Genomic DNA, 15482 nt, shown 5'->3' with positions numbered 1-15482 from the left:
ACTGTGGGATGGCATATCAAACTCCTTACGTACAGCTGCAACCGAAACCATTGGCTTTCGGAAAAGTCAAAAAAACAGCTGGTATGATGAGGATTGTCGTCTCGCAGTGGAGAGAAAACAGACTGCCTACCTCGCAATGTTGCGATCGACCGCAACACGAGCGGGATGGGAAAGATACCGAGAGCTGAAGAGGGAAGCGAGACGCATTTGCATACAAAAAAAGAAAGAGGCCGAAATGCGTGAGTATGAAGTGCTGAACAAGCTGGCCGACAGGAGTAATGCTCGAAAATTTTACGAAAAGATCCGGCGACTAACTGAAGGTTTCAAGACCGGAGCACACTCCTGTAGGACCCCCAGAGGTGATCTAGTTATTGATGACCAGAGTATACTGAGTTTGTGGAGGGAATACTTCTCCAGCCTGCTGAATGGCAGTGAAAGTACAACACCAGGAGATGGCGAACTCGATTCCCAAATCGACGACGATGGAGCAGATGTTCCATTGCCCGACCGTGAAGAAATTCGAATAGCAATTACCTGCTTGAAGAACAATAAGGCGGCGAGGGCCGATGGATTACCGGCCGAGCTATTCACATACGGCGGCGAAGAGCTGATAAGGTGCATGCATCAGCTTCTTTGCAGAATATGGTCGGAAGAAAGCATGCCTGACAATTGGAATCTCAGTGTACTCTGCCCAATACACAAAAAGGGAGACCCCACAATTTGCGCCAATTAGCGTGGGATAAGCCTCCTCAACATCGCGTATAAGGTTCTGTCGAGCGTATTGTGTGAAAGACTAAAGCCCACCGTCAACAAACTGATTGGACCTTATCAGTGTGGCTTTAGACCTGGAAAATCAACAACAGACCAGATATTCACCATGCGCCAAATTTTGGAGAAGACCCGTGAAAATAGGATCGATACACACCACCTTTTTGTCGATTTTAAAGCTGCTTTCGACAACACGAAAAGGAGCTGCCTTTATGCCGCAATGTCTGAATTTGGTATCCCCGCAAAACTAATACGGGGTCCTCTCTCGACGATCAAAAACCAAACTCTACAAGTCTCTCATCATTCCCGTCCTGCTGTATGGTGCAGAAGCGTGGACGATGTCAACATCCGATGAGACGGCACTAGGAGTTTTCAAGAGAAAGGTTTTGCGGAAGATTTATGGTCCCTTAAACATTGACAACGGCGAATACCGCAGACGATGAAACGATGAGCTGTATGTGTTATTCGACGACATTGACATAGTTCAGCGAATAAAAAGACAGCGGCTACGCTGGCTAGGTCATGTTGTTCAAATGGATGAAAGTGCTCCAGCTCTGAAAGTATTCGATGCAGTACCCGTTGGTGGAAGCCGAGGAAGAGGGAGACCTCCACTCCGATGGAAGGACCAGGTGGAGAGGGACCTGGCATCGCTTGGTATAACCAATTGGCGCCAAACTGCCAGAAGGAGGGATACGTGGCGCGCTGTTTTGGACTCGGTTATAACCGCGTAAGCGGTGTCTACGCCAGTCAAGAAGAAGAAGAGGATCTCAGCGCATGCAACCTTTTCTTTATTAAAAATATAGGTAAATCTCTCAGATGTAGAGAAATCCTGAGGAAATGCTTTACTTATAAACGTTTGGCTCCGAAAATGGGCAAAATCGGATCAAAACTTCTTCTAGCCCCCATATATCACATATATGGATTCTCAAATATCCTGTGGACTTTCTACTGTATAATCGGTATATAATATGTGAGATATCTAAGCAAAATTAAGTGAAGGTTGGTGGCAGAAAAATATGTGGAAAAACTGCTACCGATTATTTTAATATACTCCACATGTCCTCGATAGAGTTTAGGTGCAGAGATTGTGGAGGCCAATCTAGCGTACTAATATTACTGCTCAGAACTCATTTGCGAATCTTGCTGTCTTGCTGTGTTTTTCAGATCATTGTCCTGTTGGAAGACAATCTCGAAAACCATTTTCAGCTAAGTCACCTACAGTGCCAAGCAAATGACTGCGCAGAATCTCATTATAAGACTCTGTCGTGACTCGTTCTTCAATTCTCGACAACTTACCAACACCATTGGTCTTCATGCATCCACACACCACAATGGAGCCTCCCTCAAACTACATCATAGGCTTATGCGTGATGAACCTCTAATTTTGCACCCTTGCCTCTTCTGGTCCATTCGCGCCCATCCGATCTGAAACGATTTATTTTACTTAAAACGGTGTCTTAAACAGCAACCAACAAAAGTAATCAGTTGGATTTATATTTGACTGCGTATGTACGACGGAATGAAAGCAGAAATGACTATTCAACAAAAGCGTGATCAATTACGTGAGCCACTGTATTCGGGATCTTAAAATTATTCGATTAACCTGAAAACCGATTATGCGAATATCCGGTTTGTAACCGTTCGTACGAATATTAACCGGTTAGTACTATTCGCTTAGTCGCAATGTTACTGTCACTATTCGAATAAATGAAAATTGTCGAAATCTAAGCAGCCTTTGATTTTTGTTTGTTTTTATTTGTGAAAATGTCAGTTGTGCGCATTTTTCCTGTGTTTCACTTTTTTCAATAAAAATAGAAATTGAATGAACTTACACTATTCGAATAGTCGACAACGAACGGTTAACCGGATAGTCGGAAATGAGCGGTTAATCGAATAGTCGATGACTGACGACTATCCGAATAGTGCAAACCGAATATTATTATTCGAATAATGCCTATTCGGTTAATTCGGTTAATCGATTGGTCGAATACCAAGAGCTCTACACTGTATATCAACAACGTAAAAAATAAAATTAAAAAAATCGGATTCTCCTAACCTGAAAAAAGTGAAAAGTCCCGTTATTTTTTTGAATTTCTTACCTTCGAAAGCTATGCAATAATATTGCTATCTCTTTTCTTCTTTTGCCGCTATGCGCTCACCAACCCAATGAGAAATGATTATAGCGTACAGATGGTCAGCACTGATCGCTGGCTTAAGTGTAGTTTCTAATATTTAACAGTAGGTGGCGAGTGATCACTAAAGTTGAAAAGCAATATTGGAATAAATTGATAAGCATACTTTTGGGGGTTCTATATTTACTGCATTTGAATTGAATTAGCAAAAGTGTATGTTGTTGTTGTAGTTGGATTTAAATCGGTACTTCGTGTAATTTACAAAAACAAAAAAAAAAAACGATTTCGAGAGAAGACATATTTAAAACGTAAATGCTGTGTTTATAATAACTAATATTAACTCAAATGAAGTAAGATTTTTATTTATTACTTGTTTTATTTTGAAAAATTTGGTGCATACACTTTTTGGTATAAAATAGCTTTGGCTTTTTGACCAATAAAAGATGATTGACATTTACATATTTTTTTAAATAGCTAACAGTATTTTTATAAACCTTTAAATATTCGAAATCAAAAGCGACACAGCAAATATAAGACACATAAAATTTTAAGCATTAAAACACATGAGCTTCAAAACTATTAAATTAATACAACAACAAAAGCATTAATGAACAACTTATTAGTATATTTTATGTTTCATTAATAGCATGTTAAGTGAACCTGTTTTCAAACATCTACCGGCCAGACACAAGCACTCAACGTAACAGCTATGAACCCGTTTCAAAACCGCTAAGACGCACGTGCTGCTTCACATGAAATAGGAAAATTATATATTCATATTTCATAAGTTTCTCATTTAAGTTAAGTGTTTTGCATGTTGTTACGTCGTACATTTGCTAATTGATGAGCAACATAAACTCAATAACGCGCCAAACAAGTTCACTATGTCTGCTTGAAAATGTATATTATTAATTAATTTGTCGAGTATTTGGTGGAAAAATTAACATTAGTATTCGAGTTAGTACACAGCTACGCGTATAAATGGCATATATATAGGATACAACTATAACTATAAGGATTGTAGGATTTTTCTTCGTGTTTTAAATTTTACAACTATTAAGGCACTTTGAAAGGATGTGCATGCACACAGATGCATACAAACATATAAAATGATATATACATATACATTAGTATATAGCAATGGCAATTTAAGTGGCAGTTCTACTAATAATAATGGAAACTTAATTGTTTAAAGCAATGCTGCGAATTCAAAGATCTTCATGACTTTTGGATAAATGCAAGTTCTGCTTGAATGTACTGCTACCATCGCTATCTTTCACCAAATCCACGTATAATTCATCTTCTGCTTGCTTTGGCGTTACAACCTGCTTCGGTTCTACATATGTAAATTCCAATTCACGATCGCTCTTCAAATGCACATTAACATCACTGTTCACGGCTGAGGTCACCTCTGAGTCTTCTGTGTCTGAAATGTAACCCAATTCGCCGGTATATTGTAAGGGGAAAAGTATGAGCGGCGCAGCGCTGAAGGCTAACAAATCACGTTGTGGGAAGTGTGAGCTCCAAGTTTCGTTCGGATGACGATTGAACATAATCGGTAGAAATTCATCGACTGGCAGCAGTTTCTCCAACGGTTTTGCGGCAAGCAGCTTGCGTGCGCCTTGCAGTGATATAACATAGCCCAAAGTCCAGTAGGAGTAACCAGCATGCACCAGATTATCAGCGCCTTGTACCCAAGGTTCCTTTTCCTCCTTCAAACGTTTGCGACCAAAGTAACTGGTGAATAAAATATGGTTTAAATATAAATTTTTTGTTTTTAGTTTTTATTCCAAAACTTACACCAAATCATATTCAACAACGCTGCGTATTTGCGAGAGCACACGTAGCGCGCTATCTTTGAAGTATGGCTGGAAGCGTACGTCATCCTCTAGTATAAGCACTTCATTTTGTTCTTGCTCAACGATTTTTTCCCAAATGCGATAGTGACTCAAGAAGCAGCCGATTTCACCCATTGTCATTTGACGATGATGATAAGGATCCTCATAACCAGGTAAGAATTTAATACCCTGCTCTTCCAGTTGCTCAATAGTTAAATTTCTGTAATTATTTTTAATGTAGTACTGTAAAGTAAAAATGTATTTCAGTTTGAACATACTTTCCATCAACGGCAGCAAAGTATTCTACATCTAAGCCTATCTCATTGAAGAGCTTCTCCATTTTGGCGCGTCGCTCTGGACGTCTTTCAAGATTTATCATGTAAATGTGATCCAGTGTGAGTTTGGTTCTAAAAAATAACAAATTTTTTTTTCGGATATTGAATATAGAATTTATATTTTTTTCGAATTTCGAAAATATAATAATTTTTTTCGAATATCGCAAACTTAATTTATCAACATATTTTTTTCGAATATTGAATTTATAATATTTTTCGAATTTCGAAAATAAATTTTGTCAATTTTTTGTTATACTTTTTTCGAATTTCGAAATTATAATTAATTTTTTTTTGGAATATCGCAAACTTAATTAATAATACTTTTTTTGGAAAATCGAACATAGAATTTATAATATTTTCCGAATATCGAAAATAAATTTTATTTATTTTTTCCCGAATTTTTTGTTATACTTTTTTTCGAATATCGAAATTATAATTAAATTTTTTTTGGAATATAGAAAACAATTTATCAACATATTTTTTCGAATATCGAATTTATAACTTTTTCGAATATCGAAAATATAATTGTAATGTTTTTTTCGAATATCGAATACAGAATTTATAATATTTTTTACGAATATTGAAAATAAAATTTATCAACACATTTTGTTCGAATTGTTTTAATATCAAAAATAGAATTAATTTGTTTTCGAACATCGAAAATGTAATTAAATTTTTTTCGAATATCGCAAATAGAATTTAAGTAAAATTGTCTACTCACTTGTTCGGATAACTGACGTATTTCTCGAAATATTCATTGACTGGCGCCACTTCACCTTGATCATGCACGATATTTGCGCGTATATTAATCAATTGTTGCACATCCTGTTCCAAACCATCATTTACTTCCAGCGGTTGCATTAAATATCCAGATGGTAGTTTATTACTAATAAACATGGGTATACGCGAACAATTCGCCGATGTAGCCAAAACAATAATATCATCAACGGGGCCATCGTATGGTCGGCATGGCGTGAACCCTTCATGTGCAGCCCATTCGACATCGTTTTGTTGTTGCTCAAGAAGCCGTTCACGACTAAATGTTAGATAACGCATGCCCTGATAGTTCACTCTTATCAGCACAGCGCTGTGTACCATTGGTACAGGGAAAACACCTTCCTTATTCACATTGTAGATTTCCTTATATTCGTCAGTGCGTTGATAGTAATAATCGGGTGTCATGCCACACCAAAAGTTGGAGTACAATCCTTCGGAGAGTAGCATTGGCGCAACGATGGGTAAACGTAGACTAGTCAAATGCGTTAGTGTGTCAGCGTGTGTCAATAACACATCCGCATCAAGGAACTGTGTGTAGAGATAAAAGCAGAAATAAGCAGTTAGTATATATGGAAAGGATTGTGTATGTATTCATATTTACAAATATGTAATCAGCCCAGATCTTCTTAGCATAAATCAGTGCTGTTTCTTTCAAGTTTATGAGATAGTGAAAACGTTCAGCCGGCCAATCGTTCGGTGTACTTTCATTTTGATGACGTTGCACACTGTCGTCATGCACGAAATCGACACTGTGATACAGCGCAGCAGTGTGATTAAGCCATAGCTGCAGCAATTCAGTGCTCGCGTCGTTATTGTGATCTGAACGTATCCTACAATTAAAAATTAAATGTTATCAGTGAAGAATGTGTGTATACTATAATATGACCTACTTACCACAATGCGATTTGCTCTTTTGGATAGTTAAGCCTCTCGAAGTAAGTCAGGAACAACGGTAGGATGTGTGCCTTATTGCGTACCAAAAGCGCCACCACCACAGTGGGTGGCTCATCGCCCAAATCGGACGGCAGCAATTCATACAGTTCATCGAGGCTTGGCACAGTTTGCGTCGGCGATGGCTTGCCGGTTTCCGGTGTCGCAACTGCGCTACAATAATAGGAGCACAGCGCGTACAGCAATGTATAAACGGCGAATTTGCACATCTTTAAGCTAAACGCAACGATGCTCTACAATGATTTTACTAGTATGAAGTTTAAAAATCAGCACAGCACTTTATTCCATACGTTTGTTCACCACTACAGCGCAGAACGTTCTGAGACGATAAATGCGCGTTTGCTCTTAAAATCTATTTTAATATACGAGTTTTAATTACTTGTCGGCAGCGGCATCATTTTACTTGAAACAGACGCTAGCAATCAGAAACCGCATACAGACAAACAGCAAATATGACGTTTCTTATCATAAACAAATCGAAACACAGTTCCTTTGTTGTTGTACAGTCGTTTACGGAAGACAATGGAGAATGCTAATGAAAAACATGTGTTGTTATTGCCACAGTGGCTTGTAAATTGTGTAACTAAATTAGGGTTGCGTTTGGGTATTTGGCTATAGTTTTGTTTATTTTCTTCAAAAGGATTGTATTAACTATAATTTTTATTTACAGTAGTAGTCAGTAGGCAGTCAATAAATAGTATTATTAGACGTTCATGCTTAATATGCTAAAACAATATTAAAAAAGTATTCATTACGCTACATGAGGACGTGCATAGTTGGGCATTTGCAATTTTAAACCTTCTTTCGATTCAAAGAATGTATACGATAATGTTATCGTATCAACATTTTCCAGTTTCGGATCTTTTGTAAATTCCGGATCGATGTAAAAGAATACCGGCATATCCACCTATAAGCACAAAATAAATAGAATATGAATATTAAACAAATTGGATTATATTACCTCCTCATGTGGATTCAATTGCTGTTCTTCAAAACAGAAACACTGTATTTTGTTAAAATATGCACCAGCTTCGAATGGCAATACATTATATGTGCTAATACCAATAACTGGGTGATCTGTGGGATTACGCGCTGTGTAGAACGCCAACGCTGTTTCGCCGGGCACTACTTTGATTTCATATTGTTGTGGTTTAAAGTTCCAACGCATCGAGGCCGCAATATCCGCGTTAAAACGTATTTTTAATATACGATCCTCAATTTTTTGCATTGTCTCTACCTTATCTGCATCGTGCCCCTGCGAGGTTGTGCCACCGTAGCTGTACGCCTGTGGAAGCAAAGTTATATTCATACTTTTGTGTATTTTAAAACAACTCTCACCTGACAGAACATGCGATATAGTGGCACTGCCGCATAGCTGGCACCAGCGACAAAAATGCCGCCAGCAGTTAAATAATATAGCGTTGACTTTGTGCGTTTCCGCGCTTCTTCACCGGCGTCTGCACTTCTTTTTCCGCCTGTGGATTGGAAACGTAGACGACACGCGCGGCTGCAATTTGTTTTTAATGTGTGTAAGGTGCGTAGCATTCTTTCTTAATCAAACTAAAACGTTATTTAAAAACTAATATTTTTTATATAGCTTTAGCAGCAAACTCGTAATATTTACAATTTATTTTTGTAGGTTAAACAGCTGTTTAGTGCAGTTGTGGAGCCACTGTATGTATAATACCAGCACTGAGTGCGTTCAATTGAACAGCTTGAGTTTTTACAGTGGCCATCAAACGTTGCTAGGATACGGTAGTTTTACGCGGACCAAACATTTTTGTTTAGTTTAATAATTTTTGTGTATTACTCGAATTTAGTAGATATTTTGTGCACTTTGATTTATAAGCGTAGCACACATATTTTGCAGAATGCCGATTTCATTTAGCAGACGGTAACAGAGAGTTTAATTATTTGGTAAGTTAACAATCGTTACTTGAGGCTTGAAGTTGAGCGGATGCGTCTTCTACAGCTGTCATCTTTAAGTTCTTAAATACATTTACACTTCCGCATAGGTAACAAAATTTTCAAATTCTGCTTCATTTGCTTTTTTATAAATTCTTATAATTTTTTTGTTTTTGTGCTTTATTAACATTATTTTAACATAGCCCACTTTTGACAGCTATGATTTTCAGCGATGATCCATTGGCTGATTTGCTTAGCGATAATAGTTTGGAAAATGATAGCTTCTTCGACAACCCCACAGGCATAAGGACAACAAATCGTGTGAACAAAGGAAAAAATAAATTAGATGATTTGTTTGGCATTAAAGAAGAGAGTGAATCAACAGCGCTACCCGTGGCCAAAGCACGCCAACCTGTGCCAACAACAACACTAACAACTAGCACGCCACGTACAACCAACCAGCAACAAAAGACTTCCAAAGATTTGCTAGAAGATGACGACGATGATGATTTGGGTTTCGATCCACAAAAACCAAAAGCCGGCGGTAAATTGAATCTGTTGGACGATTTGTTTGCAAGTTCGAGTGTTAAAGAGTCTAAAAGACCCGCCACCGCGCAACCAACGTCTGTGCGTCGTGATACAGACAAGCCAACCATATCGCGTCAATCAACAGACACCACCACCGATACTTCGAATGTGTTGCTAACACAGCCACGTCCAAAAACATCGGCAGGTAGACGCAGTTCCAGTGCTTCGAATGTAGTGACAGCCGATCCGTTAGGACTTTTTGGTGGCGCCACCAAAGAACGTGAAAAGGAACCTTCTACATCGGGCATGTCTACGCCAAAAGCTAGAAAACGTGGCACTACAGCGGATTGGCTGGGTTTGGACACGGAAGCGGAAGTTGCTGATAAGTCTGATAACTTGCCAGACACGCCGTTACGCATGTCGAAACCGCCAACCACTACATCGCTTACTAACACAGCCAGCACCGCAAGAGAAACGGTGGACATTTTAAAGCTGCCTGATAATGAGGTTCATGTGCAACCAACAGAAATCCATGAAGACACGCTATTGATGCCACCAGTTGTTACAACTGCAACAACTGGCGACAGCACCGCACAAAATATACTCCTGCTCAATACACACAATTTGGAAATGAAGAATGCTTATACGGCGCTACAACAGCAGGAATCTCAACTGGCGTTGGCAACGCAGATGAAGAATCAAGAACGCGCTCTACTGGAAATGCAGCGCAAGCAAGAAACACTACTACAACAACAGGAGCGACAGTTCCAGGCACTAGTGCAACAACAGCTACAACGTCAACAACAAATGGAGGATCACATCAAGATGCAACAGCAACGAATCAACTCACATATACAACTCCTGATGACACAACCTGCCTTGTTACCGTCCATGCCTTTACCGCCGACTAAGCCAAATTTAGAGACTGACACCTTAGGTGAGCGCATCGGTTCACCAGATGGCACACCTGAGAAATCGGATGACGCCGCTGGAACTTTGGATGAACGGCGTGGCCGCAACCGCAGTAACAGCGGCAGTCGTAGTCGCAGCCACAGCCGCATTAGACCGGTCTCGCCGCCGGACGTCATGTTAGAAGCGGTACAACATGAGGCTGATATCAAACGTTTGGAATTGGAAAAATTACGTCTGGAAGAGTTGGTGGCAAATCAAAAGGTCAACTATGAACGAGAAATCGAACTTATAGAACGTTCTTATAAGAAACAACTCGAAGTCGTCGAAAACCATACAAATTCAATTGAAACGAGATTGAAATTAGAACTGGAGGAGCTTACGAAGCACTACACACAAAAAGTGGAGACATTGGAAAACGAAAAGCAGAAATTAAAATCAGAAAACGAAGCGGATTACGGTAACTTGAAACAAGATCACGAGGATGAGTTGCGTAAGCTAAAAAAATCGCATGAGGACGACATAGAAATGTTGCGGGAAGAGCATAGGCGCATGTTGGAGAATGTGCGGCAAGCTAAAATGCTTGAATTTGCCGCAGTACAAGAGAATGGCTCATACATGGAGATGTTGAAAGCTGCCTCCAGTAACTTGGAGAATCTAAGTGGTGGTTTGCAAGGACTCCGCGATGACGTACAAACGCGACTTGAGCTTTTGCACAAGGAAAAGGAGAAGAAATTAGAGGCACGTGAACGACGACTTGAAGACGCCGAACGACGTTTGAAGATGAACGAAGAATCTGCAGACGAAGAGAAAAAGCGTCTAATGACATTGGTGAGCAGTTTGGAGCAGCAACTAAATAAGTTGTCTAAAGAATCGGCAGATGAGAACTGGCTGCTGCGTCAACGTATGGCAGCGCTTGAGGCCGAGAAAACAGCCTTCGAGAAAGAGAAAGAATTTGCACGCGAACAAATAGCGCGTGATGAGAAACGACTGGAGGAACTCAAAGAGCGGCAATTAGTTGAATCTCAACGCGCGCTTGTGGATTTACAGGAGGAACGAGCACGTCTCTACTTGGAGCGTACTAAAATCGAGACAGAACAGAAACTACATTCTGGACATGATATGGAGAAGCAACGTCTAGAAATGGATGCCGTAATGAAAGTGGCACAAGATGCGGCGCGTCAAGCGGATGTTGAGCGCGAACGTTATCACAAGTCATTGCGTCAACTGGAGCAATATAAACGTGAACTGATCGACAAAGAGAATACACTGCGCGCCAAGGAAGACGAACTACAACAGGAAACACTCTCATTTCGTATGGCTGAACATAAATCGCAGGAAGCGCTACAAAAAGCGCGCACCGCCGAGCAAAACTTCCAAATGAAGATGCAATTGCTACAGAAACGCATGCGCGAAATAGACGAGATGGAGGTGAATCTCTCACAAGAGCGCATGGCTATCACACAGGAACGCATTAAAATGCAGCAATTGAAGACGCGTCTCATGGAGAAGCGTTGTGAGATATGTAAAATGGGCGACCAGCGGGAAAAAGTGGTGCATTATTTGAATAGCAACAATGACGAACCAGCTGCTAATGATGATGGTGGAGCCGGCGATTCGCTAGCACAACAGCGCAATCACAGCCGTTCGGAGGAGCTCAAAATGCGGCATATGTTGGAGCAGGGCAGCATTGTGGATCGAATGCTGGACGAGAATATAGCCGAGTCCCTGCGCAGAATGCGTGCGTCAACCCATATGGAGTATTGGCCGGAGACAGTGTTGGACGATGATGCCAAGGAGTTGGCGCTACATAATTTCGATGGCGGGTTGTTAGGTGGAAACGTAGATAATGTTTTTACTCGGACCTCACAAAATAAATATTAGTGGTAGTTACTTTTATATGAATGTACAAGAGGATTTATAAAAATTAAACGTTAGTGTGTTAAAAACAAAATGCGAAGTATTTTTGCTAAATATAATGATTGTCATGGGCTTAGATGTGGGTTGGTTGGAGAAGATCCTGTTGTATTTTGTCATTTAAATTTTATGTATGTATGTGTGTGATAGGCGTAGAAACCGGTTAGCCGGTTATAGCCGAATCGATGATAGCGCGTCACTCCTCTCTTTCCCCCGCAGTTCGGCGCCAGTTGGAGATCCGAAGTGTAACCAGGTCGCTCTCCGCCTGGTCCCTCCAACGGAATGGAGGCTTTCCCTTCCTCGGCTTCCTCCGACGGGTACTGCATCGAACACTTTCAAAGCTGGAATGTTTTCGTCTATTCGGACAACATGACCTCGCCAGTTCGTCAAGATAGTTCTAGTTTACTTATTGATAATACGCTCTTCTAAGCTACCTGATCGATATTCTATACTTTGGGAACTTGAAGAATTCCAAGTGAGAACTAGCGATAGGTAGTAATTCAGCCATTCCAGCTCAAATAGAGATATATTCGCCATTTGAAACATAATTGTGATCTCGTTTCATTGTCAAACTATTTGATGCTTTCAATGAAACTACTTATTTCCGTTATACTTTTTATGGACATCCCAGGAGTTGTATGTCTGGTTTGTGTTAGGGTGGGCATTAACAGAAAAAGTGGAAAACAGTTTCCCTATTCGTTTATTTAAAAGTCTTTGGTTCTGTTTCTGTTATATTTACACCAAATCTGCTTTGCTCTTTTGCATATGGTTATCGATTTCCATCGTTCCTGAGCAATTTGTTCATACTGTGTGTGAAGAAATCGCTCTTAGTTCCTGTCGGGCATTTGCTCTGCTTTAGTTTTGTTCTGAGAAGCTCCTATATTTGCTATTTCCCTTTCCCCTTCTGATTTTTCGTTTCAGAAAATGCTTCTGTGGCCGGGAAACCAAAGCTCAAAGCCTTCCTGCAGTTGTTGACTGCGCTCTTATTAATTAATGGCGACTCCAAAGCAAGCACTGCCACATGACTGTTTGTGCGTACATTTACTTTCTCTATCAGTCTCGTAGTTATTCAGTAGAGCTCCACAGGCCTTCTCTATACCTAGTACTTCCATTTATAAGATGCTAGCTGAATTTGGTAGACAGATAGAAAGAGAGATGTCAAGATCCGTGGAGTATACCACCGTTCCGTCGGTATATATGGAGTTGCCATTCTCCTCTTCAACTGCGTATCTTATCCATTCCCGTCGACAGGGTACCTCTTTTTTATAAGTAACTAAGAGGTCCAAGTAACTCAAAATTTCAATACAATAATTATATTTTTAGTTTTTGTTATCAAATTTTAATATTGCTAAGAGCAAGTAACTTTCATATTCTAAATTCGAAATTTTGTATTTCTTTTTTCTCAAATTGGTAAACTCAAATCCTGCAATTTTTTTTTCATATTCCTATTCATATTTTTGTTCCTCTGTGTGACAAGAATTTGATTTATGCTACAAATTTTTCCTTGCTAATATATTTACATACATATATAGTACTCATATAAGCGCTAGCACCGGTAATAGTTTTTTGACAGTACACACACTTCCTTGTATGTATATGTATATGTTTGTATGCCTGCATTTACCCTTGCACAGTATTCTTCCAAAATTGTATAGTTTTATCTCCTAAGGTAAAAATTTGAAATTTCGCACATAAATCATAGTTTTCCGAGCAGACGTACTATACTTAAATATTTATGTAGCCAGAAGTTTAAATTTGCAAAATTAAATATTTATTCAAATAAGCGACATTCGAAATTTAACAAAATTGACAGGAATGCACATAGATGCATAAATATTTCTTTTTTTTTGTTTTTTATTATTATAAAAACAATGTTAAACTCGTAAAAGTTTTAAAGCCACTAAACAGCCCACCCACAGAAAGTAAAAGCAGGAGAAGGAGAAAAATACTTTGACAATCTCCCACACCATTTGCTTGTTTACTTATTTTTGCGCGCATCGCCATTTGAAGTTGTCAGTAAAAAAGGCTTTAATTGAATATTAATTTGTATAAAGTAACAAAAGTTTATAGTTTTATATATGCACAACCACATAAACAACTGCATTTGCATTTTCTGCTACACTTAAGCAGAAAGGAGATTGATTGCATATTTCTAAAGTGATAAAGTTTTGTGGACGTTGTTGCCTTATAGACAGGAGAGTGTTGTATTAAAAATACATTAAGTGAAGAGTGTTAGTGATTTAAAAGAAACACGAATGTGTGTAAAACTATTGTTGGAAGTAATATCAAGTAAAACTTTCGCTCCGGCAAAGCAAAAAATCTTTTTACTCAGTATGAAGGAGTCACTGCCAGCAATAGTTGTAAGTATTGCAAGTATCACAGCTGTCACAAGGATTAGTTGTGACCGTATGCCATATTGATGGACGAGTTGAGTGTTGAATGAAAGTGTTTGTTTTAATTAAGTTTTCATAAAACTAACAGACGGTATTATAGCTGTAGAGGGCTGCTATTGTGGCAGCTTGAATGCTGTGGTATAACTTCGTTGAAATTGCGTTTTAATGTGACAAGGATCGATTGAAATGGATTGGATTTGAATTAATTACAAACTACCGAAAATATTACAATAATATACATACATATAGCTACCACTTCTTTGGAAGCGCAGTAGCGCAAACGAGTTTAATTAAAATGTATACTCAATGCCTTTGTTGTGCCGCGTGGCTTAAATGAAAATAATAAAAGTGAAATAGTGAAATAGTGAAACACCAACCGCTTACGAATTCAACGAAACGGTAGTGTCAAAGGGCATACATTGTTCTTTGGTTGTAATCTCCACAAATAACGTTACCCGCGCGCCTCTAAAAAATAAAAAAATAGAAGAAATTAAGTAAAGCGAAAGTAATGTCATACATGCAGCTGCTTGTAGGACTTACACCGCTTAGAGTCTTACCTTTAAGCGGTCGGCGGAAAATAAACAAACGTGCAAAATAAACACAAAAACATTAACAAGTTGTATGCTACAAAAGAAAAAAGAAAAAAACAAAAACAAATCCACACAATAATGAATACCACATAGCAAATAAACAAATAAATTAAAATTTAATTCAAAGAAAAGCGACAAATTGTTTTTGACTACTGTTGCTTCAGTGCCATTTGTTGCTGCATTTATTTGAATTTCACTGCATGCATTGAAGACTGCGTCAAGCGCCCCACAAACAATGCATTTCGTTTTATTTACATTAATTTTTATAAATTTAATTTTCCTACTTCTAAGGAATGTCGCATGTACACAGGTTTTCAAAGCAACTACCTTCACAATAGCCGCTCAAGCAGCCTCCTCAAATGCTTGTTACACTGCTTTACAGTTTGGAAGATAGTTACAAGTGTAATGTCTGTGTGCTGTGTACAAATATTTACTGTGT

At 38.9% G+C, this 15482-nt stretch overlaps 3 protein-coding genes across 6 annotated transcripts; 1 reads left to right on the top strand and 2 right to left on the bottom strand.

Annotated features, from left to right (window-relative positions):
• Positions 1-3251: 3251 nt before the first annotated feature.
• On the bottom strand, positions 3252-7261 carry LOC105215717 (glycosyltransferase 25 family member). Its single transcript, XM_011189779.3, has 6 exons — positions 6745-7261; positions 6452-6680; positions 5795-6378; positions 5017-5145; positions 4701-4958; positions 3252-4637 (listed from the first exon to the last, which is right to left on the bottom strand). The coding sequence occupies exons 1-6, from the start codon at positions 7008-7010 to the stop codon at positions 4109-4111; spliced, it is 1995 nt and encodes a 664-aa protein (XP_011188081.2). The 5' UTR covers positions 7011-7261; the 3' UTR covers positions 3252-4108.
• A 139-nt stretch (positions 7262-7400) lies between these two features.
• On the bottom strand, positions 7401-8562 carry LOC105215711 (cytochrome c oxidase assembly protein COX11, mitochondrial). 2 transcript variants are annotated; one of them, XM_054228876.1, is made up of 4 exons: positions 8426-8562; positions 8140-8361; positions 7763-8086; positions 7401-7708 (listed from the first exon to the last, which is right to left on the bottom strand). In XM_054228876.1, exons 2-4 carry the CDS (start codon positions 8344-8346, stop codon positions 7553-7555), a joined length of 687 nt encoding a protein of 228 aa, XP_054084851.1. In that variant the 5' UTR covers positions 8347-8361; positions 8426-8562; the 3' UTR covers positions 7401-7552. The 2 variants fall into 2 exon arrangements, with proteins under 2 accessions (XP_054084851.1, XP_011188067.1); XM_011189765.3 differs by lacking the exon at positions 8426-8562 and having other exon boundaries at positions 8140-8419.
• A 15-nt stretch (positions 8563-8577) lies between these two features.
• On the top strand, positions 8578-12097 carry LOC105215702 (trichohyalin). 3 transcript variants are annotated; one of them, XM_054228875.1, is made up of 2 exons: positions 8578-8718; positions 8924-12097. In XM_054228875.1, exon 2 carries the CDS (start codon positions 8926-8928, stop codon positions 12025-12027), a length of 3102 nt encoding a protein of 1033 aa, XP_054084850.1. In that variant the 5' UTR covers positions 8578-8718; positions 8924-8925; the 3' UTR covers positions 12028-12097. The 3 variants fall into 3 exon arrangements, with proteins under 3 accessions (XP_054084850.1, XP_054084849.1, XP_028899351.2); XM_054228874.1 differs by having other exon boundaries at positions 8584-8718; positions 8910-12097; XM_029043518.2 differs by having other exon boundaries at positions 8690-8816; positions 8910-12097.
• The last annotated feature ends 3385 nt before the right edge of the window (positions 12098-15482 follow it).

The sequence above is a fragment of the Zeugodacus cucurbitae genome, chromosome 4 (assembly GCF_028554725.1).
Source record: "Zeugodacus cucurbitae isolate PBARC_wt_2022May chromosome 4, idZeuCucr1.2, whole genome shotgun sequence".
Classification (NCBI taxonomy): Eukaryota; Metazoa; Arthropoda; class Insecta; order Diptera; family Tephritidae; genus Zeugodacus; species Zeugodacus cucurbitae.
The sequence above is the reverse complement of the archived record's forward strand: the minus strand, read 5'-3'. Positions and strand labels throughout refer to the sequence as shown.